The sequence below is a fragment of the Mesoplodon bidens genome (genome assembly GCF_964165515.1).
Source record: "Mesoplodon bidens genome assembly, chromosome: 7".
In the NCBI taxonomy this organism is placed as follows: domain Eukaryota; kingdom Metazoa; phylum Chordata; class Mammalia; order Artiodactyla; family Ziphiidae; genus Mesoplodon; species Mesoplodon bidens.
In genome coordinates this window covers 78729758-78754047 of record NC_138164.1, presented here as the reverse complement: position 1 = coordinate 78754047, position 24290 = coordinate 78729758, and the positions used below count along the sequence as shown (strand labels likewise).

General features: G+C 37.6%; 3 protein-coding genes across 5 annotated transcripts in view; 1 reads left to right on the top strand and 2 right to left on the bottom strand.

Moving 5' to 3' along the window:
* Positions 1-13146, bottom strand: part of LOC308620957 (ester hydrolase C11orf54 homolog) — a 27795-nt gene extending 14649 nt beyond the window's left edge. The window contains exons 1-2 of one of the 3 annotated variants that reach the window (XM_081240884.1): positions 13072-13146; positions 6936-6997 (exon numbers count right to left, since the gene is read on the bottom strand). In XM_081240884.1, the coding sequence (XP_081097010.1) occupies positions 6936-6990 (55 nt within the window). In that variant the 5' untranslated portion in view covers positions 6991-6997; positions 13072-13146. Of the gene's footprint in view, positions 1-6935; positions 6998-10862; positions 11168-12868; positions 12990-13071 lie in introns of those variants that run through there. The other 2 variants (XM_081240886.1, XM_081240885.1) reach the window with 2 other exon arrangements.
* On the top strand, positions 13067-24242 carry TAF1D (TATA-box binding protein associated factor, RNA polymerase I subunit D). Its single transcript, XM_081240883.1, is given in 12 exon segments — positions 13067-13326; positions 14942-15105; positions 15868-16246; positions 17067-17242; positions 17591-17648; positions 18039-18152; positions 18154-21632; positions 21859-21894; positions 22530-22576; positions 22864-23385; positions 23822-23853; positions 24098-24242. Coding segments are annotated over 7 exon segments (1185 nt in total). The 5' UTR covers positions 13067-13074; the 3' UTR covers positions 18196-21632; positions 21859-21894; positions 22530-22576; positions 22864-23385; positions 23822-23853; positions 24098-24242.
* CEP295 (centrosomal protein 295) overlaps positions 24169-24290 on the bottom strand; it is a 44101-nt gene continuing 43979 nt past the window's right edge. The window contains 1 exon segment of the mRNA XM_081240881.1: positions 24169-24290. Within this exon segment, the coding sequence (XP_081097007.1) occupies positions 24252-24290 (39 nt within the window). The 3' untranslated portion in view covers positions 24169-24251.

The following is a 24290-nucleotide window of genomic DNA, read 5'->3' as shown; positions in this document are numbered from 1 at the left end:
CCTTCTCTGACAATAGTGTCAGCCATTAGTTTAAGTCTTGTAGAATCAGACTTTCTAAAAACACGAAGTCATCCTAAATTTAGCCCTAAATATCCTAAATAGATATTCCATACCAGATCTTTTATGTACATGAGAACAGAAACCAAATTGACTGGAAAATCCCCCTACCTAGACTAATGACTGCATATTCATGAATATATATAGATTCAATGTATGGAAATGTAGTAAAATCTATTTTTTACCAATCACAAAGGGACCAAGTTCTGGCTATAAGATTTTCTGTAAAAACTGAAAACAAATTTTAAGCCAAAAAACTTATATTTCATCTCTGTTTTGTATAGAATATACCTTGTACAGATAGAAAGAAAACAAACGTAAAGACACAAGAGGAGATAGGTTGTAGGAAGGCACTCGTCTGATTCCTAGCTGTCCTGTTATATCAGGAAAGACAGAAAGACTGACAGAAAAGAAATACAAAGAATACTAGTAATCCAGTTTGTTTACTAACTCCCCTTCAACTTAGGAAAAATATGAAGGTTTTAAGAGGAGAGCTACAACCAAGCAAAATGTGAATATACCTCTTTTTTTTTTTTTTTAATGGAGGAGAAAGAAAGTGGCTTTATTTCTTTGCCAGGCAAAAAGGGAACATAGGCTACTGCCTCAAGAACTGTGCCTCCTTCACTGGAGAATAGGGTGAATATACTTCTTGACTTCAACCTTATCAGGAGGACAGAAGAACTACCAGGACAGATACACTTTGAGATAAGGGTAGGTTTTACGCTTACCCTCAGAATAGAATCCAAAGGCTGTCAGACAAATGCTAGCATTCCGACAGGCTATAGAGTTTTGGATTAGTACGATTCCTGGCTTCATTTTATATTCTTATTTTTATTTTCTTTTTTCTTATCTATATCCCCTCCTTCGAATTAATCTTGTGAAGCTGCCTTAAGTTCTTGTTCAAATAAGATGAAATACCTAAAAACATACACAGACAGAAAAATCTAAGCAAGTTCACTGGCAGTCTGTCATATCAGGAGACCAAATAAATGAAGATGAAATAGGCAAGCTACCTGAAAAAGAATTCAGAGTAATGATAGTAAAGATGATCCAAAATCTCAGAAACAGAATGGAGAAAATATAAGAAACATTTCACAAGGATCTAGAAGAACTAAAGAGCAAACAGTGATGAACAACACAATAACTGAAATTTAAAATACTCTAGAAGGAATCAATAGCAGAAGAACTGAGGCAGAAGAACGGATAAGTTAGCTGGAAGATAAAATGGTGGAAATAATTACCAGGGAGCAGAATAAAGAAAAAAGAATGAAAAGAACTGAGGACAGTCTCACTGCCTCTGGGACAACATTAAATGCACCAACATTCGAATTATAGGGGTTCCAGAAGAAGAAGAGAAAAAGAAAGGGTCTGAGAAAATATTTGAAGAGATTATCATCGAAAACTTCCATAACATTGGAAAGGAAATAGTGAATCAAGTCCAGGAAGAACAGAGGGTACCATACAGGGTAAACCCAAAGAGAAGCATGCCGAGAAACATATTAATCAAACTATCAAAAATTAAATACAAAGAAAAAATATTGAAAGCAGCAAGGGAAAAGCAACAGATAACATACATGGGAATCCCCATAAGGTTAACAGCTGACTTTTCAGCAGAAACTGCAAGCCAGCAGGGAGTGGCAGGACATATTTAAAGTGATGAAAGGGAAAAACTACAACCAAGATTACTCTACTCAGTAAGGGTCTCATTCAGATTCGACAGAGAAATTAAAACCTTTACAGATGAGCAAAAGTTAAGAGAATTCAGCACCAGCAAACCAGCTTTACAACAAACTTCTCTAGGCAGGAAACACAAGAGAAGGAGAAGACCTACAAAAACAAACCCAAAACAATTCAGAAAATGGTAACAGGAACATACATATTGATAATTACATTAAATGTAAATGGATTAAATGCTCCAACCAAAAGACATAGACTGACTAAATGGATACAAATACAAGACCTGTACATATGATGTCTACAAGAGACCCACTTCAGACCTAGGGACACATACAGACTGAAAGTGAGGGGATGGAAAAAGATATTCCATGCAAATGGAAATCAAAGCTGGAGTAGCAATTCTCATATCAGACAAAATAGACTTTAAAATAAAGACTATTACAAGAGACAAAGAAGGACACTTACGTAATGATCAAGGGATCAGTCCAACAAGAAGATATAACAACTGTAAATATTTATGCACCCAACATAGGAGCACCTCAATACATAAGGCAAATACTAACAGCCATAAAAGGGGAAATTGCCAGTAACACAATCACAGTAGGGAACTTTAACACCCCACTTTTACCAATGGACAGATCATCCAAAATGAAAATAAATAAGGAAACACAAGCTTTAAATGACACATTAAACAAGATGGACTTAATTGATATTTATAGGACATTCCATCCAAAATCAACAGAATACACTTTCATCTCAAGTGCACATGAAACATTCTCCAGGATACACCACATCTTGGGTCACAAATCAAGCCTTGGTAAATTTAAGAAAATTGAAATCATATCAAGTATCTTTTCTGACCACAATGCTATGAGACTAGATATCAATTACAGGAAAAAAAAACTGTAAAAAATACAAACACATGGAGGCTAAACAATACACTACCAAGTAACCAAGAGATCACTGAAGAAATCAAAGAGGAAATCAAAAAATACCTAGAAACAAATGACAAAACACAATGATCCAAAACCTATGCAATGCAGCAAAAACAGTTCTAAGAGGGAAGTTTATAGGAATACAATCCTACCTCAGGAAACAAGAAAAATCTCAAACAACCTAACCTTACACCTAAAGCAATAGAGAAGAACAAAAAACACCCAAAGTTAGCAGAAGGAAAGAAATTATAAAGATCAGATCAGAAATAAATGAAAAAGAAATGAAGGAAATGATAGAAAAGATCAATAAAACTAAGAGCTGGTTCTTTGACAAGATAAATAAAACGGACTCAACAAGAAAAAAAAGGGAGAAGACTCAAATCAATAGAATTAGAAATGAAAAAGGAGAAGTAACAACTGACACTGCAGAAATGCAAAGGATCATGAGAGATTACTACAAGCAACTATATGCCAATACAATGGAAAACCTGGAAGAAATGGACAAATTCTTAGAAAAGTACAACCTTCTGAGACTGAACCAGGAAGAAATAGAAAATATAAACAGACCAATCACAAGCATTGAAATTGAAACTGTGATTAAAAATCTTCCAACAAACAAAAGCCCAGGACCAGATGGCTTCACAGGTGAATTCTATCAAACATTTAGAGAAGAGCTAGCACCTATCCTTCTCAAACTCTTCCAAAATATAGCAGAGGGAGGAACACTCCCAAACTCATTCTACAAGGCCACCATCACCCTGATACCAAAACCAGAGAAAGATGCCACAACAAAAGAAATTATGGGCCAATATTTCTGATGAACATAGATGCAAGAATCCTCAACAAAATACTAGCGAACAGAATCCAACAGCACATTAAAAGGGTCATACACCATGATCACGTGGGGTTTATCCCAGGAATGCAAGGATACTTCAATATACACAAATCAATCAATGTGATACACCATATTAACAAATTGAAGGATAAAAACCATATGATCATCTCAATATATGCAGAAAAAGCTTTTGACAAAATAAAACACCCACTTATGCTAAAAACTCTCAAGAAAGTAGCCATAGAAGAAACCTATCTCAACATAATAAAGGCCATATATGACAAAGCCACAGCCAACATCGTTCTCAATGGTGAAACCATGGTTTCAGGAAACTGAAACCATTTCCTCTAAGATCAGGAACAAGACAAGTTTGCCCACTCTCACCAATAATATTCAACATAGTTTTGGAAGTTTTAGCCACAGCAATCAGAGAAGAAAATAAATAAAAGGAATCCAAATCAGAAGAGAAGAAGTAAAACTGTCACTGTTTGCAGATGACATGATACTATACATAGAGAATCGTAAAGATGCTACCAGAAAACTACTAGAGCTAATCAATGAATTTGGTAAAGTAGCAGGGTACAAAATTAATGCACAGAAATCTCTTTCATTCCTATACACTAATGATGAAAACTCTGAAATAGAAGTTAAAGAAACACTCCCATTTACCACTGCAACAAAAGGAATAAAATACCTAGGAATAGCCGGGCGCGGTGGCGCGCGCCTGTAGTCCCAGCTACTCGGGAGGCTGAGGCAGGAGGATCGCTTGAGCCCTGGAGTTCTGGGCTGTAGTGCGCTATGCCGATCGGGTGTCCGCACTAAGTTCGGCATCAATATGGTGACCTCCCGGGAGCGGGGGACCACCAGGTTGCCTAAGGAGGGGTGAACCGGCCCAGGTCGGAAACGGAGCAGGTCAAAACTCCCGTGCTGATCAGTAGTGGGATCGCCTGTGAATAGCCACTGCACTCCAGCCTGGGCAACATAGCGAGACCCCGTCTCTTAAAAAGAAAAAAAAAAAAACAAAAAACCTAGGAATAAACCTACCTAAGGAAACAAAAGACCTGGATGCAGAAAACTATAAGACACTGATGAAAGAAATTAAAGATGATACAAACAGATGGAGAGATATACCATGTTCTTGGATTGGAAGAATCAACATAGTGAAAATGACTCTACTACCCAATGCAATCTACAGATTCAATGCAATCCCTATCAAACTACCAATGGCATTTTTCACAGAAGTAGAACAAACAGAAAAGTTCACAATTTGTATGGAACTATAAAAGACCCCGAATAGCCAAAGCAATACTGAGCAAGAAAAACGGAGCTGGAGGAATCATGCTCCCTGACATCAGACTATACTACAAAGCTATAGTAATCAGGACAATATGGTACTGGCACAAAAACAGAAATATACATCAGTGGAACTGGATAGAAAGCCCAGCAATAAACCCATGCATATATGGTCACCTTATCTTTGATAAAGGGGGCAAGAGTATACAATGGAGAAAAGACAGTCTCTTCAATAAGTGGTGCTGGGAAAACTGGACAGCTTCATGTAAAAGAATGAAATTAGAACACTCCCTAACACCATACACAAAAATAAATTCAAAATGGATTAGAGACCTAAATGTAAGGCCAGAGAGCATAAAACTCTTAGAGGAAAACATAGGCAGAACACTCTATGACATAAATTACAGCAAGATCCCTTTTGACCCACCTCCTAAAGAAACGGAAATAAAAACAAAAATAAAGAAATGGGATCTAATGAAAGTTATAAGCTTTTGTACAGCAAAGGAAACAATACAAAAAGATGAAGAGACAACACTCAGAATCAGAGAAAGTACTTGCAAATGAAGCAACTGACAAAAGATTAATCTCCAAAATATACAAGCAGCTCATGCAGCTTAATATCAAAAAAACAACCCAATTCAAAAATGGGCAAAAGACCTAAACAGATATTTCTCCAAAGAAGATATACAGATTGCCAACAAACATATGAAAGGATGCTTAACATCACTAATCATTAGAGAAATGTATATCAAAACTACAATGAGGTATCACACCAGTCAGAATGCCCATCATCAAAAAATCTACAAACAATAAATGCTGGAGAGGTTGTGGAGAAAAGGAAACCCTCTTGCACTATTGGTGGGAATGTAAATTGGTACAGCCACTATGGAGAACAGTATGGAGGTTCCTTAAAAAACTAAAAATAGAACTACCATATGACCCAGCAATCCCACTACTGGGCATATACCGTGACAAAACTGTAATTCAAAAACAGTCATGGGGCTTCCCTGGTGGTGCAGAGGTTAAGAGTCCGCCTGCCGATGCAGGGGACACGGGTTCACGCCCCGGTCCGGGAAGATCCCACATGCCGCAGAGCGGCTAGGCCCGTGAGCCATGGCTGCTGAGCCTGCACATCCGGAGCCTGTGCTCTGCAACGGGAGAGGCCACAACAGTGAGAGGCCCGCGTATTGCAAAAAAAAACAAAAAAAACAAAACAGTCATGTACCACAATGTTCACTGCAGCACTATTTACAATAACCAGGACATGGAGGCAACCTAAGTGTCCATCGACAGATGAATGGATAAAGAAGATGTGGCACATATATACAATGGAATATTACTCAGCCATAAAAGGAAATGAAATTGAGTATTTGTAGTGAGGTGGATGGACCTAGAGACTGTCATACAGAGTGAAGTAAGTCAGAAAGAGAAAAACAAATACCATATGCTAACACATATGTATGGAATCTAAAAAAAAAAAAAAAAAAAAAGGTTCTGAAGAACCTAGTGGCAGGACAGGAATAAAGACGCAGATGTAGAGAATGGACTTGAGGACACGGGGCGGGGGAAAGGTAAGCTGGGACGAAGTAAAACAACAGCATTGACATATATACAGGACCAGATGTTAAATAGATAGCTAGTGGGGAGCAGCTGCATGGCACAGGGAGATTAGCTCGTGGTTTGCAAGCACCTAGAGGGGTGGAATAAGGAAGGTGGGAGGCAGATGCAAGAGGGAGGGGATATGGGGATATATGTTTGCATATAGCTGATTCAGTTGGTATACAGCAGAAATAACACAACACTAAAGCAGTTATACTCCAATAAAGATGTTAAAAAAAAAGTTAATAAAGCAATATTGTAGAACCCTTTGGGCACCACACATATTTAAATCGTGGATTACCATATTCATTTTCATTCTGTAAAGTTCGTATCTCATCAAGAATCTTTGAATTGTGAATTTAGATTTTTTTTGAGGGGCAGAATTTTGGACTCTCGCTATAAAAACAGTACTGAACAAATACAGAAAAGGAAAATTAGTTCTGTATCAAAAGTACTATTGCATAAAGCTTATCTTAGAATGTTTTTATTTTTAAATTTTTTTCCTTAGGATGATTAAAAAAACTCAGTTTTGCATTTACCTCCAACAAGCTCCTCTAGACTTGGCACATGAAAAGAATACTCAGCACAAGACATCTTCTTTCTGAAACAGGAAGGGGGCAGTACACAACCTTTAAAAGAATGACATAGCCGTTGGGGGACACAAAAATTGGTTAGAACCAACTAGGTCCAAGATGGCAGACTTCCAGTAGAACTTGAGCCTCATTATATGCTCATTGTAATGCATTAGCATCTAAATGACACACCCACAGGTACCATGACCATAAAAGGCCAAAAGTGGGCAGTGGCCCAATTCCTGGAATTCTCTGCCCCTTCCCCCAAATAGCTGGAATAATCCTCCCACAGGATTATTATATGAAATTACCCAGTCCATAAAAACTAACTACCCCATATTTTGGGGCCTCTCACCTGAGATGTCCCACACTCTGTGGAGTGTGTTTCTCCCAAGGCCATCTCACCTTTTGAGATGGACCGCATTCTGTCTATGGAGTGTGTCTCTCTAAAAAAATCCACTTCTTACCTATCACTTTGTCTCTCACTGAATTCTTTCTGTGATGAGACATAAAGAACCTGAGCTTTGTTAAGTCCTGAGTGTGTGATCTCAATTAAAGGACAGTGTGTTCAAGTCCCAATCTGAGTTTTGGCTGGGGTCAAGTCTCAGCCCATGGGCTCAAGTCCCAATCTGAGTTTTGAGGTTTCACGAGGATGTACAAAATAAAGCAGTTGTAGGCTAATTATCGCAGTGCACCAAGTATGAACAGCTGCTGCTCTGGAATTGAAAGAGTTCAGTTATATAAAGAGGGCAAAAGGGCATTTAGGTGTCCTCACAGAAAGGCAACCATAACTTCTTGTATTTAATATTCCAAGTGAGAAATGTCCAAGTAACGTCTTTTAATACTAATACCTTAAATAGCTGACATTTAAAATAGACAAGAGGAATACCAAACCAAGAGGGCACATGATTCATTTTCTTCAGTCATGTATCTGGATTGAACATGCAGCTTTCTAATGGTTGATTTAAGGAATATAGATCCTGAAGCAAAGGTAGTTATTAAGGTTTATGAATAAGTATTTAAATGGTTGTAGATAACAGTACAGGATGCTCAGGTAATTCTATAATAGATCATTTACATGTGTTTTCTATTCTATATTGGACATTTAGGCTAAAAGTTAAACAAGTTTCTTAAACTATCACTTTTACAAGAGAAAATTTAAATGACTAAGAGAAATGGAAACTTCTACAAATTATTAGCTTTTGAAATTCAAATTATTTCATTTATAAATAAACATATTTTCTTGGTAAACAGCTTCAATATCCAATTATTCTGATAACCTAACCAATTATAATTTGATTTTTAAAAAGTATATGCTAAATATATTTTACAAAAAGTAGACATATATGCACAGAGATTAGTATCTTACCTCAAGTGTACAGGTGATGAGGTGTGCAAGCAGAGAGTTAAATAAAATGCAGGCAAAAAAACCCAAACAAACGAAAGTAATATGAGGTGGGTGGGGAATCCCACTGGAGGCCAATCACAACAAGGAATAAAGACAAAACTGTTAAGGCTGTTTCTAAGAACACTGTTGGAGTTCGCATTAAAATTGTTAATGAAATACCTCATTAATGTGAATAATCTCTGATATACCATTACTTAGTAAGTGAAAGATGGTCCTTCAACATCACTTGAAATACTCTTCCAAAAAAATTTTTTTTTTAATTTTCCAAAGATTCACAGTTTTTTTAGATACTGGATTTCTAATTTTGATGATAATATCAAATAACACATCCTTCACAAACATATATTTAAGACCTGACATTTCTTTAGTACTTTATCAAATAATACATTATTACCCTTTATTTACTTAATATGCATAATTTGGTCTCCCAAAGAAAACGTAAAGTGTTGATAATGGGCCCCAAACCCTATATAATCATATTTAGATGATCTCAAATATATTTTCTTTTTTTTGGCTGCGCACTGCGGCTTGCAGGATATTAGTTCCCTGACCAGGGATCAAACCCTGGCCTTCGGCAGTGAAAGCAAAGCACGGAGTCCTAAACATTGGATGGCCAGGGAATTCCCGAAAATATATTTTTGAATTGAATAAGCTATAATTGTTTAGGAATGAGCCATTTTAACTTTTTTGAAATAATTTCAGATGGACAGAAAATACATACAAATAATCTCATATATGCTTCACCTAGATTTTCCAAATGTTGACATCTTATATTTTCTTTCTTTCTTTTTCTTTTTTTTTTTTTTTGGTCCGCTCTGCGAGGCATGCAGAATCCTAGTTTCCAGAACAGGGGTGGAACCCGTGCCCCCCGTAGTGTTAGTGTGGAGTCTTAACCACTGGACCACGAGGGAAGGCCCATCATCTTATATTTTCTTTATTAGAAACCAGCAAGTACTAATTAAGAACACGTAAAAATCTGCTCAGTGAATACCATGTTTATTTAAAATGAAGATAATAAAAGTACTCTAGATATTTCTACTTACAGTAGGAATAATAAAGACTCAAGTTTAAATTAAATACAATCCTAATGATCTCAGGTGGCCTCGGCCTGCAGCGGCTTGAAGCAAGATCTCGTTCCCCAGCAAAGTCAGGCCACAGCAGTGAGAGCTCTGAATCCTAGCCACTACACCACGAGGGCCAGTGGCTAGTGACAAGGCCCCTGGCTTGTCTTATTTGTAAAAATTAATTTCAAGAAAGAGATGGAAAGTAGTGAAACAAGTAAAGTGTTTATTAGGAGGGAAAAAAGTACGTGGGAATAGACACACATGGGTGGACTAAGAGTTGCGTCTTCGTGGTAGTTTAAATCACTTATATGGGGCATTTCTTGCGGGTTTCCTCTGGCCAATGTCTTCTTGCTTTGCCTGGCTCTGAGTCCGTATTTGGTATAACTCAGGGTTCTCCCCTGTATGTGCGCACATCTCTTAATGCAGAGACCTATGGGAAGGTTGACATCACCTACTATGGGGTGGTGCCCCCTCTCTTCCCCACACCCCCAGCCTTTCTGCACCTGTATAGTTGGGAAGATCTCCTTGACCTTGAGAATGAGAAATATGTGGTCTCTATCTTTTTTCTGGGCGGGACTCAGCTCCTCCCAGCTCCTGGCATTATCTTATCTTGGAGTAGCTGCCCACATAGGACAGATTTCAGCTGCTCAGCCTGCCGCCCATCTATATCTCCTGCATCACTAATTTTACACCCTTTACTATCTTTCAAAGGTCAGGTTTTTGTTTTCTTTCCCCACCCAAACAGAAACAAATTCCAACCCTAGGAAGCTACAGCCTGAATAACTGGTTCAGTAATGCAAGCCAAAAGCCCAGAAGGCAGCGTGGTAGTGTGTATAAGTGTGTTTCTGTGTGAGTGAGAGATAGGGAAGAGGAGGTTGGAGTTGGAGTGATGAGAGAAAAGGGTTAGAAAAGTTCTAATACAAATCCAGAGTCGCTCTAGGACAGCTTTGGGCCAAATGGAGGCAAACAACATTTACTCTCCAGATTCCACTGCTGGGAGTCAGTGGCCCAGAAGTAGGGTCTAGAGAAGGGAAGAATGGAAGATAGGAGGCAGAAGGATAAATGGAGCTGCAGAGGCAATGCCTAAAGGGGTAGACCAACTATGGCCGATAACTATTGACAAACTGCATTCTGTAAACCAGACAGTATGTTAGACACCTTACAGACATTCCTTCAAAACCTCACACAACGACTTATTATCCTTCTCATTTTACAAGAGGAAATAGGGCAGAGAGAATATATTATTTACTCCAGATCACTCAGCTATTAAGTGGCAGAAACAGAATTCAAAATCAAATCTAGCCCACTGTAAACCCAGAACTCATCACATTATACCTTGCCATTAACTGGTGAGGGAATGATACAATTCAGTTCACAATAAGGGAAAGTCTGTATAGAGCAACCTTATAGCACTCAGTATACCTGTGGTCATCTGTTTGCTTTGTTTCTGTCCCTTAGACTGTGATCTCTTTGAAGACAGGACTGTATTTCTCATATTTGTCTTCCAAGTACCTAGCATACAATGGATACCAGTTCAGCCTTAGTTTTTTTTTTTTTTTTTTTTTGCAGTACGCGGGCCTCTCACTGCTGTGGTCTCTCCCATTGTGGAGCACAGGCCTCGGACGCGCAGGCTCAGCGGCCATGGCTCACGGGCCCAGCCGCGCCATGTGGGATCCTCCCGGACCGGGGTACGAACCCATGTCCCCTGCATCGGCAGGCGGACTCTCAACCACTGCGCCACCAGGGAAGCCCAGCCTTAGTTTTTTTTTATTGAACGTTTATGATATTCCAGACTCATAAGGCTCTGGGACATGGCTGGCTTCATGGATGTGCAACTAGTGAAGCTACACAGGACCATGTGCTCAGAATAGCACGTGGTTTATGTTCCATTGCCACCATCTTTAAATTCTTAACTTTAGGGACTTCCCTGGTGGTCCAGTGGTTAAGACTGCATGCTCCCAATGCACGGGTTCCAGGTTCAATCCCTGGTCAGGGAACTAGATCCCGCATGCCATAACTAAGAGCCTGCATGCCACAATGAAGACCCCGTGTGCCGCAACTAAGACCTGGTGCAGACAAATAAATAAATAAAATAAATATTTTTAAAAATTCTTAACTTTATATTTGAACTTTTAAGATGGATAGGACAATGGAACATGCTTGGGATCAGAGGAGAGAGGGTCTATGTGCATGTCTACCACCACTCCTTGCTTCCCATTCACAAAAAGCGTTTAAGTCCTGTGAGCATAGAATGCTGGTGGATGCACAGTCAAGGGAGACTTAAATTCCCTGGATTCCATAGTGTCGGTAGAATGTGCACACATGGAGAAGTAAAATAAATACAGGGGTGCTAGTTTTGTGCAGTATGCAGTGTTCTAGTAAGAACAAAATACATATGCCTACATAGTACGAATTGTGAAATTTCAGTAATTCTGCGTACAAGCTAAATGTTCTTATGTTTGTATTTAAAACTGGTATTGCAGAATATAGAGTGGTAAATCTCATGCTAATGAGTTAAACTCAATTTTACTTTACTTGACAATAAATAGCAAATTAATGCTATTAATTAATAATAGTACAATTAGTGATTAATTAATAACTCAATAAAATAGAATGATTAATGTCATTACTAATTAATAATAGCAAATTAATGCTATTAATTAAAACATAATGACAAGTGGAAAGAGATACTACAGAAAGAGACAGCTTATATGTTAGTACCTTTAATGGCAATTTCTCCCTGCGTTTTGAACAAGTGGCCCTGCATTTTCATTTCGTACTGAGACTACAAATTACACAGGCAGGCATGTTATGGAACATGGCAGTGAATAAGACATGCAATCCCTGTTCTGGAGCTTACGGTACTTCATAATGCCTAGAAGACTAGACTGTCTGTGCCTGGAATTGTTCAACATTTAGAGCAAAATTGAGTAAAGAGGCTATATTACCCTCCAGGTCTGACCAATCCGAAGATGACACTAACCACAGATTAAGACTAGACGGCTTTCCTGGTTTTATCATATGATACGAGAGGTCTGAAAGTGGAGAAATCAAGCCAGCTCATTCCTTTTTGTAACTACTTTGGGGAAAAAAAAAACCCAAATACCAAAATTAAACTAGTTTAAACTTTTATCTTAACATTCATTAATCATTCAGGGAACTAAGGGAGAAAACAAACAAAAAAATTCGCCGCTGGTATTTCTTGTGATATGTTAACCAACCCCTGGGAGCCTGCCACTTAGCTCTGAGTGAAAGAGTAGTTAACAAAAGTCCGAAGGGGAGAGGGGACCTGGATGTACTACGGGGTAACACTGGCTTCCAGTACAAAGGTTACACATTTTGAGTCTCAGTCAAAGCATGATCGTCTTACAGTTTAACGCAGAGGAGATTTCTGAAGGCAAAAGTAGACATAATATGACAAAACACACCTGGCATCGTAAACACACGTACACTCCCACACACACTCGAGATCAGATTTTGGGAAGTCAGAGGACAGCTCAGCCAAGGCGAGACCACTGGAAGCAAAGCAGGTGGAGTGCCTGTTTCCTTGCAGTTCACAGTCATTCCGTTCACCTGACCCCACAATTTATTTCTTGTAGTTTGCCGAAACATTCTTGTCTACTCCACTTACCTAATGGGTGAGGGAAGCCTACACCTGAAACCCGATCTTGCCTCAGTCAACTCTGCCTCCTCTGGATCCCGGAGATCAGACCCCGCCCGCTCGAAATCGCTCCTCCCCTCACCGAGATCAAAATGGCGCCCCGCGGGTCGCCATTTTCCACCTCTCACTTTCTTCCTGGAGTCAAATTGTTATCGCGAGACTTCGGCCTCACTATTAGTTGGGGCGCGCAGCCAGTCTTCCCTTTTCTCCAGCGCGGTGGTGGAGGTAGGTGGTTCTTAGCTTGTTGGATTGCTGGGGCGGTCCGGAGGTTGCTGAATGCGGACTTCCTAGGGAGGGGTGGCGGGTATCTGGTACGCAGCTGAGGCCCATGCCGAGCCGGCGCTGGTTGGTGCAAGCTGTCTGCCCTCTCGACGGGTAGGAAAGAGGACGGGGGCTTCCGTGCCTTGTGGGCGGGGGACGGTTTCCTCTTGTAGCTTTTCCCAGGCCCCTGCGTGGCGTGCCGGGGTCCAGCCGCGGAAGTCAGCCCCCGAGGGCGGAGGGCTCGTGGTTTTTGTGGACTTCGGGCCTAGTGGCTTTACTGCGGCCCGCAGTACACGATTATGGCGTGGGCGTGGTCCGTTATCTCGCATGTAGATGTTAAAAGGTGGTACAGACAATACACATTTTCTGGATTAATAGGGGTTAAGTGCGAGGTAACCATTGCTGACGCCGTTCTCCTTGCACGAGGTTAGGAGCTTCCTGGAGACGCTCGCCCCAAAATCGCACAGAGTGCTGAAGGGGAATTGTTAGAGCCAGTGAAGGGCACCATCGCCATGTGCTCCTCCTCGCAGAATCGCGGAATAGGAATGCTTTCTAGTTTCCGAAAAAAGGTTTTGAGTCAACTTTAATTTTGTTAATGCGCTCTGATTTTTTTTTTTTTTAATCTCAGGTATACCATCAGTGCCATTGGAGCCACTTGTTGAATTTCTTTTTGGGCAGTTATTTCGTGACTTATTTCTTAGATTCTGCATTTTAGAAAACTGCGATAAAACATACCATGAAATTACCAGGAGTCCATTGGATATTTTGCGAGTCAGATCTCTGTGACCTCACTGGTTTCCTGTGTTTGAAGTATATTGTTCTTGTAGGATTTCTGTCATCGTTGCTCATCTGTCATTACCAGGAATGCTAAAGACTAAGAACAATATACAAATAGGAAGAATGATGGCATCCCCGATAAGGGAGATGGAAAAGTAAAATTAGACATTATCTTTTTTTTTTATTTTGTCCAAACTATTGTAATGTATCTAGGAGATTACAACAGTGCTCTTTGTCTTTTTTTTTTTTTAATCTGTAAGCCTTTCATCGAAAAGTTTGAGAATTCAGAACTTTTAAATTAATACCCATAATAGCAAATTCCAGACCAGGAGTTTGGATAGAGGTAGTTAAGTCCTGCTGATTATTTTCCCAGGTATACTGAGGCCATACTCCGCCTTCTGGCTTTGTATGCAAAAGATTTTCGTACTAGTTCCCAACTGCTGTTGAAAAATGGCTTTTTGGCCGTTAGTTGAACATTGATACTCTTCATTGTAATTGCTATATGGCTAAGGGTAAAATTACATTTTTTACTGTTGTGGAAAGCTGTTTGATACTTAATTGGAAATTACAGTACTCTTCTGGAATCTTCCATTGGATAGATTAAGGAGGCAAAACTGAAAGATAGAACCTGTGAATAAAATCTCTAGATTTTAGGATTGACCTGAAATGACAGTTCCTACATGAAAATATTAAAGGCCTTGTATGTGATTTTGCCTTAATTTATGTGTAATTAATTTACATAATTGTCACAACTACATCAACATTTTCATTACTCTGATACTAGCTGTTTGCATTTATTCAGGGAAACAGCATCACATTTACTGAATTTTATACGGTCAGAAATCTGTTTAAATCAAAGGACAATCGACAACAAATTGGAGAGGGGCTTGGAGAACACATACCAGGAATGGATTCTCTCAACTGTGCAACGGCATCAGACTCAGCTGTGGAAATTGAGAATCAAAGGTAAGTGCTTTTTTTAAAAAATAACAATCACCAGATTTTTCTGGAAAAGAGACTAGATGGTAATTATACTGTATTTGAATTACCGGCAAAGCATAAATCATTGTAGATAATGAGTGGTGGTAATGGCAATTTTCATGCATTAGAACAGAAAAGGAAAACCTGGTTTGCACAGGCCTTTGAAGTTTTAACTACTTATAATCATGGGACACATTGTTAACTCAGGGAAACAGGAGTATATTCTCCGGGCCAAACTGGTATCTTCCTGATTAAATCATCCTCATTTTATAAGAAGAAAATGGATACCAGTAGGGAATCTTGTTTTAAAATCAACTTGTTCTTATATTCCACATTATCAGGGATGCTGGCTTATGTATATGATGGAGGTATCTAGTCCTAATCTTTGTTGATCTCACTGGGAAAACGAGCATTTCTAGTATACTCACTACATCTCTCCACTAGGATACTCTTGTTTTATTTAGAGGAGGCTTTGTCTTAGTTTAGCCTCTAGCAGTGAACGAGGCTGCCTTTGTGGAACTTACATAAAGGAAGATGATTTTTTGGCTAAGTGCTATGGCACATGGCATTATGGGCCACTTGTGGTAGAGTGGTCAGAGCTAAGTGATTGGCTAGTACTGAGCCCATCTTTTAAAAAATTACTTTGAGCATGTTTTTCTGCTTTGATTTGTAAAAGAAAAGTATATTACCTGGTAATAAACACTCAGTAATATAAGAGGGTATAATTAATCTTTCCCTGTTTTCTAGTGATAACTCTTCCTCTGGTAGCAGCTTATTTAAAACTCAGTGCGTTCCTATCCCACCTAAAACGAGGCAAAGAAACCCTATTAGAAAATTTGTTCACACACCTGAAAGTACTCAAGCAAGAGATTCATCTAGTGACTCATCTATAGAGCCAAGACCATTGACTTTAAAAGCTATTTTTGAAAGATTCAAAAAAAAGAAACGTAAAAAGAGGAAATACAAGCCAACGGGAAGATCAAGGGGAAGACCAAAAGGAAGGAGAAACACTAGAAGCTCACAAATAAATAAGAAACAATTTAAAGACAAAGGACCTGGCTTCCCATTTTTAGAATCGGAAAATGGAAGAAAACCATTACCTTGGAGAAAAATTTTAACCTTTGAGGTGAGTCTTTATATATGCTGATGCACATAGCTTAAAATGTATGAAATGAGTTGTTGGTCGCTTTTAGAATTTAGATGTACCTGGAACATACAGTCTTCAACTTTTATAATACTTCTCTATACTGACTATACTGCTGCTTAAATGCCACCCCCCTCCTTCAGCTCAAAGTTCACTTAGACTTCTGGGTGGAATCTTGCACTGGTAACACTGGGTGAATACCTGTATATGAAGTGCTCTAAGGCTGATTTTATACCTCGATCTTACCCTGTCAGGGCTGTAAACATCATTCCTAAAACTCAAATGGCCAGTTGTTTTATAGTAACCGAAGTGAAACCCACACCTGCCTTTCATGTTCAGTGGCTTTAGTAGATTTCATTTTGTTCAGATATTTCAATTTCTGACAGAATTACCAGACAAATAACGCTAGTACTTAGCAGTAGACTCTGAAATATTTGAGATAAGTGATAGCATAATTTGTAGTCACTTGTTCTAGAATCTGATTTATTGGAAAGGATTAATACTCATTAACCTCTTTATGTTTTAAGGTGATTAAAATAGACAGTTCTCTGCATTAAAAAATGTCTTAAGTAATGCCCAAACGATACAAGATTTGTGCTTGTTTTTCTTGGTACTAACTTTGATAGCTAGGTAGAACAGTGAATTGATACATGTGATCTCCATATGGCAGAGTAGTTAAATCAAGTTCACTAAGGACCTTCTTGTTATGGGGATCCTTGTCATTTTGGAACATAGGCATTTGCTGAGTGGAAGAAAATTTTTTTAAGTCCTTGACTTAAAATATGGTGTTTTTGGTACATAGCAAGCAGTGGCAAGAGGATTTTTTAACTACCTTGAAAAACTGAAGTATGAATACCATCTCAAGGAATCCTTGAAACAGATGAATGTTGGTGAAGATTTAGAAAAAGAAGACCTTGATAGTCGTAGATACAGATACTTGGATGATGATGGATCTATCTCTCCTATTGAAGAGTCAGCGTAAGTTGTATCATGGATTGGAATAATTTTGGACATAGGTTTTATAAGATTAAGTGCTTTTAAATTTTAATGTTGCTCCGTATGCTATCAGTTTGTTTATACTTTGATTTAGTAATGATGTGAGCATGGATAAAATATTAATAGACTTGACTGGTATTCCTGTTTTCAGTTGTATGTCATGACAGTATACTACTCATTGGGTTATAAAAGATTTGTCATCTGAGTGATACACTTTTTTTTTAAACTATTGGAGTATAATTGCTTTACAATGGTGTGTTAGTTTATGCTTTATAACAAAGTTGAATCAATTACACATATACATTGAGTGATATGCTTTTAATATTGCAGAGCAGAGGAGGAGATGGCAACAAATCTTGAACATGATGAATGTGATATTAAATTGGTGGTAAGTGACAATTTTATTCCACTTCATTTTGGGAGGATAGCTGTTGACAAAGGGATAATTTTATCCTGTTGTGTTACTGTCTGTATTTAAGTTTTGAAAGGTTCAATGCCCTTGGTGCAGGAAATGCAAGAATAAAAATAAGAATTTTATGGATAATTGGTGAGAACATGAATTATCAATACTACATCAGTAAAAACAATACTATTGTAAGTTTTCATGTGTGGTGTTGCTACTAGGGTATCAGATGAGAAAATCAGCAGAAGTTAATTTGGATTTTTAACATCCAGATGTAATATCCAGGTTATTTTAAGTAACCTAGAGTTTAGTTATATGTAATTACTAATGCGGTAAAGTTTCAGTTATTGCTTAGTATTGTTACTTCTTATGCAGGAGGATAATTATTTCATAATAAGTTCTGAATTACCAAAGAAGAAGAATGTACATTTAGAACAAGAGGAATATACTGAAGAAGCTGCATTGCCTAAAAAGAGAGCATCAAAATCCAAAAAACACTGGACAGAGGACAGAATGGCCTGAAAATAGATAGGATTATGACTACCAGACAAGGTAAACAGAATAGAAAAAACCGAATTTTGTAGAAAGAAAAGATGATAAATGTGAATACATATGCCAGCCTTATGATAAAAAAGAACCTGTAAGAAAATAAAAATAAACAAATTTATAAAACTCCTGAAGTAGTAATTATAAGAAAAATAATTAAAACAGTGAGATTATGTAGAAAAAACATTGAGGCTGTTACAGCAGAGATAATCACTTTCCAAAAAAATAAACAACATCCTACTGTTTTTGCATATGGTGGTGTATTTCTGGGTAAGAGAACTTAAAGGTGCCATTTGAGCTTTGAATCAAAGAAATAAGATTGTAATCCTGAAAAGAAAATCTTAGTTGCAATAATCACTAATGACTGACAGCCAGCCACCCTCCTTAGAGTACCTGCAACTCCATTTTTATTTTTTTCAGAGAAATTTAGTGTGAAATGCCTATTACTGTAATAAGAACTTAATATTTTCGTTTCCTAACTACCTATAATATTTCAACTATCATTTTCATCACCACTGTATGTTGCAGATTATGCCACTCTATATACTGCATTTTACCATAGCACTTGTGTTTGTTTTTGTTTAATTTGTGGACAAAGACTTCTAGACGGGTGCAAAAATAAATCCTCTTTTGCAACCCAGAACTCATTGTTCAGTATGAGTTTTGATACAGATAAGAAGGAACATGATACTAAGAGAGTCAAGTGATGGGGGTGTATTGATAAACATAAAGATTGCTTCCAGGACTATAGAGCTGATAATTTTCCTCATATCTTAATCTTTTAAATTATCAGCTGTATTGATTTAGTACTCTAATTTTAACATTGACATGAAACAAAGATGGCTTCTCTCTTTAGGCTTTTATCTTGAGCAGAGTGTCTGGATAATTTAAAAAGGTATGTCTTATACTTTAGGTGAGTTTGGGTCCAATTTGTGTAAATGTGATAAATTGTCAGACTTTAAAACCTCCATAGGTTTCATTATTGAAAGGCATTTTTGCCAATTTTAAATTTCTGTTCATAATGTAATTTCAGAAAATGAATCTCAGGATCGACATTGTGCCAGTTTCACTTCGCTTGAAGGAAAGGGTCTCAGAACTATAAACCTGGCAATTATAGTCAGAATCTTGGATATTCCTGCTTCAAGCATACACAACATTTTAACCTCCCCGCACCCCTATACAATATTTTTTTAAAGTTTATTGAAGTATAGTTGATCTACAATATTAGTTCCTGCTGTGCAACAGAGACTCAGTTATACATATATTTCTATTATGATCTATCACAGGATATTGAATATAGTTCCCTGTGCTATGTAGTAAGACCTTGTTTATCTCTACTATATATATAAGTAGTTTGCATCTGCTAGTCCCAGACTCCCAGTCCATCCTTCCCCCACATCTCTCCTTGGCAACCACAAGTCTGTTCTCTGTCTGAGGCTGCTTGTTTCATAGATGTGTTCATTTGTGTGGTTTTAGATTCCACATAGAAGTGACATCCTATGGTATTTGTATTTCTATTTCTGACTTACTTCGCTCAGTATGATAATCTCTAGGTCCATCCATGTTGCTGCAGATGGCATTATTTCATGGTTTTTCATGGCTGAGTAATCCAGTGTTTGTGTGTATGTGTGCCCGTACCACATCTTTATCCATCTCTTGATGGACATTTAGGTTGCTTCCATGTCCTGGCTACTGTAAACAGCGTTGCAATGCATGTATCCTCTCAAACCATGTTTTTCTTTGGATATATGCCCAGGAGTGGGATTGCTAGATCATATGGTAGCTCTGTTTTCAGTCTGAGGAACCACCATACTGTTTTCCTTTTCCATACTGGCTGTACCAGTTTACATTCCCACCAACGGTGTAGCGGGGTGTTCCTTTTTCTCCAACACCCTCTCCAGCATGTATTATTTGTAGACTTTTTGATGATGGCCATTCTTACTGGTGTGAGGTAGTACTTCATTATATTTGCATTTCTAATAATCGGCAATGATGAGCATCTTTTCATGTGCCTATGTGTATGCCTTTGGAGAAATGTCTATTTAGGTCTTAGGCCAATTTTTTGATTGGGTGGTTTTTTTGTTATTGAATTGTACTATCCAGTAGTTTTATTTTTATTTATTTAAATTTTCTGGCCATGGTGCTACTCTCTGTACTTCATTACATCTGGACTGAACGTGTTTACTAAACACGTCGTATGTTTCCAAGTTCTTCCTTCCCTCCAAATTTTTGTTTACCAAAATTGATGTTCTGCTATTAATTCACCCTCACACGATGTGAAGAATTCCCAAATAACTTTTTTCTTGAAAACCTCATGGCCTAAATGAGATGAAATGTTGCTCCTAAAAATTATTTTATTTAATGTTATGCATGTTAATATGCTGAATAATTTAATAGATTATAATTTTGATTTAATCTGACCTTTGTTATTTAGATTTGCAAAAGGGATATATTTTTCATACACTTGTTTGGCCAGTGCATTCTTTTATTTTTGGCTGCACCGAGTAGCTTGCAGATCTGAGTTCCCAGACCAGGGATCGAACCCGTGCCACCTGCAGTGGAAGCGAGGAGTCCTAACCACTGTACCCCAGGGAAGTCCCTACAGCATTTTTAATGAATGCATAATCTAAAATGAGGTAGAAGGTTTAAAAGTACAATGCTAGAAATGACTACACAGGACACAAAATTTCATGAATCTGAATGATAAAAAGTTTAATATACCCAATTTGTCTTCAACGATTCCCCAATGGTCAGAACATCAGCCACATTAACATTTTTCTGTATTTTTATAATTGATATCAACTAATGAGAAAATGCTTTATACAGTTCTTAAATTAAGGCAAAAACTCAGTTAAAGTAAAAATTTTGCAGTAATCTGGGAATTGCATAGGCAAAATTGCAGTAATGAAGTTCTTAAAATCAAGCTTAAATTTTTATGTGGAACTCTTCCTTTGGTTCATGTATAATAGCTAATAAGTACTTGCATATTTTTATCTGTTAGTATAATGCTATCTTTTCTAAGCATTGTTAAAATACCTACCATGTGATTCATTCATGGGATGATTTCCTTAAATTTCTTGAACATCCTTTGTGATGTCTGATTGTTAATGCACAGTTTTGAACTCATCTAAGACTGGAGCTCTTTCAAATAATTGTTCTCTTGTGGACTTGTTTTTATTTTTTAAGAAGTAAGCAGTGGTTGAGGTCTATCCCGATGGGGCTTTTTCTATAAACCTACATCGTTGGAAACGCCTCATAGATTAACTGTGTGGTTTCCTTTACTCATAGAACTACCTGTTAGATCTGTGGGAAAGAACTACAAGACAGAGCTGCCAAGTAAACTATGAAAAACCTAACAAACTTTTTATCTTAGGTATTGGCATGTCCCAATGATCTGTACTGTTCTAGGGTGTGGTGGCTTAGGTAAGTTTTAATCAGTGACAGTGTTATTTGTGCGAGGGTGGGGGTGGTACCATTCCAGTTCAGATGATGAATTTAACCGTTCAACTGCTGAATGATACAGACATGAACTAAAACTTAATTCTGATAGAGCTGAGTATGCTTATTAGTATCTAAATATTTTAAGTTATATATTGAGGTTTTTTAATCACATGAGTATGGTATCCATCTTTTGATATTTTATCTGCAGGAGTGAATATGATTTGAACCTAATACATTTTTAGAAGTAAGTGGAATATTTAATTTCTATTCAAATTAAGGATTCAGAAGTTCTGAAAAGAATGTAAATTTTGAGTATAGCATTCCATTACTGTTGTGACTGCTAGTTAATTAGGTATAAAACAATTATCAGGATTTTGGCCCAAAATACTGCTGTAATATTTGTGTTTACAGAATTGGAAAAAACTGAAGAGACAGCACTGACGTGTAAATACGTAGAATTGGGTAGTTTCCTATGTCAGTTCTATAGGTGTAGGGAGGGTAAAGGTAGCAATGGCTAGGTTTATAGTCAAAAATGGAGTTAAGGTAGTTGTCTCGTTGGAAGGACAAATTAACATGTTACAAGAACTTAAATTTTTAGAGATGTGTGAAGATAATATTTCTCAGATAGTAACATTACAAACTTGAGGTTGAGGGGTTTTTCTGGTTCAGTCATAATTGCACTGCATGGTATCTACATTCAGCAGTTTGTTCCTACTGGGTGTTCAAAGGACAGTGCAATATAAATTCAGTATTTGGCATCGTTGGTTTTCTTGGCTTTGTGCATGTTAGACCTGGTATTTCTACTGATACAGTATTCCGATAGTTTCTCATACTGTTCAGTTTGACAGTCTTCAATAGTAACTAATACTGTTTTTGTAGGGTGCCAAATTCAGAACCAGGCAGATCCACCTCCTGACCCTAAACATGTAAGGCTTTCTATTTCTGTTGCTTCTGGTAGCTTTCCTTCATTGATAGCATTGTTAGCAAAACAGCAAAACTTCTATACAAGTGCAGAAGCCTTTTGCACAGTGTATATATAAGCTTGAGAGGAATGTTTATAAAGCCTCATACTATTGAAAATGGGCACTGTTGTTCATGGTGCCCGTAAATTGTTAATGTGGCTACATTGAGAACACAGGTTTTGCTTCCATCACTGTAATTTCATTGCAGTGGTGACAATGAGACCTGCAACATTTTTTTTCTTTTTTGCTAGGCTCATGAGTAAAAATTGGATATAACAAGGCTTTTCAGTATTAGAAAAGATGAAGGGATAAATAGCAACGTACTTGCTATATTTAATTTCTAGGGTCCTAAAGTAAATCGCTTGAGGAAATTGGATCCCAAAGATTACAGGTATGATTTTCATTTTTTTCCCCTGTATTTAGTGAAAAAGACTATAATGACGTTAAAAAGGCCATTAGTTGTTCTGCTATTGACCAGTGATGTATGATGTCATGATGATGGGCAAAATGTTCAACTGCTCTGAATGGGCTGAATGAAAATAGCCTTTCTGAACATCCATCTTACATAAAGCTATATTTTAAAACATGAAAGCACTAAGATGAAAGTTGCCTGAAACATGCATGTTTGGAAACAATCAGCTAAATTTAGGTATGAATGAAAATGGAACCTAATCAGTCCCAGTTGCCATTACAATCGTTTTCTGTAGGTGGGGAATTTTGAAGTGTGTCCATATTTTATTGGCGATCGAAGAAGCCTAACTAAAAGAATTGTGGTAAGTAATTTTTTTTTATTTTACCACACCAAATTATTTGTCAGGTTTTAATGGTCATTACCAAGGCTTTTAGAATGCAGTTTCTCATTTGCTGTGGACATGACCATAAAAAAAGTTTCCCACTAGGTTTTATTTCTGCTACTTTGTAGCATTCAGCCTGTTGGGAACATTTTATTATTTACTTGTATTTCCATTGCCTAGGTCAGCACTGTTCCAGTATAGATAGAACACAAGCCATTTTTTCTAATTAGATTTTACAATACCGATACATGGGTAGTGACTATTATATTGAACAGTGTGTGCCTAGATTGCTGGAGTTCTTTGTTTAATCCTGGGCTTTTAGTTTATTACAGTTACTAAAGGAGGGGAGGCTGGCTTCAGAATTTTACATGAGCATCTCGGAAAATGGACCCTTATCTTTATCTTTGTTATACAGGGCTGACTCACATGATAACTTCTTTTTGAAAGGTATGTACACATTAAAGAAAATAATTTTATAGGTCATTTCAAAGAGGGCTGATGGGACCAAATCCAGGAGCTCTTTACGCTGTGACCAAAGACTGAGTTCTCCACTGGATATAATAGTAACTTGATAGTGCTATGTTTTCCAGATGGAGATACAAGACACTCATACCCATGATTAGTGATGTGGGAAAGTAAAAATAAATTTAAATATCTCCCAACTTTAACCAATGTCTACTCTCTTCTTTAGGGCTATTTTATCTTGAAGATTATGAGTTTGGAGGAACTAAGGTGATTGGCAGTGGAAAGAATCAGACCGTGTGAAATTCCTTAAAAATTTATTGACTTAAATAACTTTGTGTTACACATAATAAAAAAAAACCCTTTACACTTTGTGCGGAGAGTCAGCATATATTTTTGGCTCGGAGTTTCTCTAATGTTTT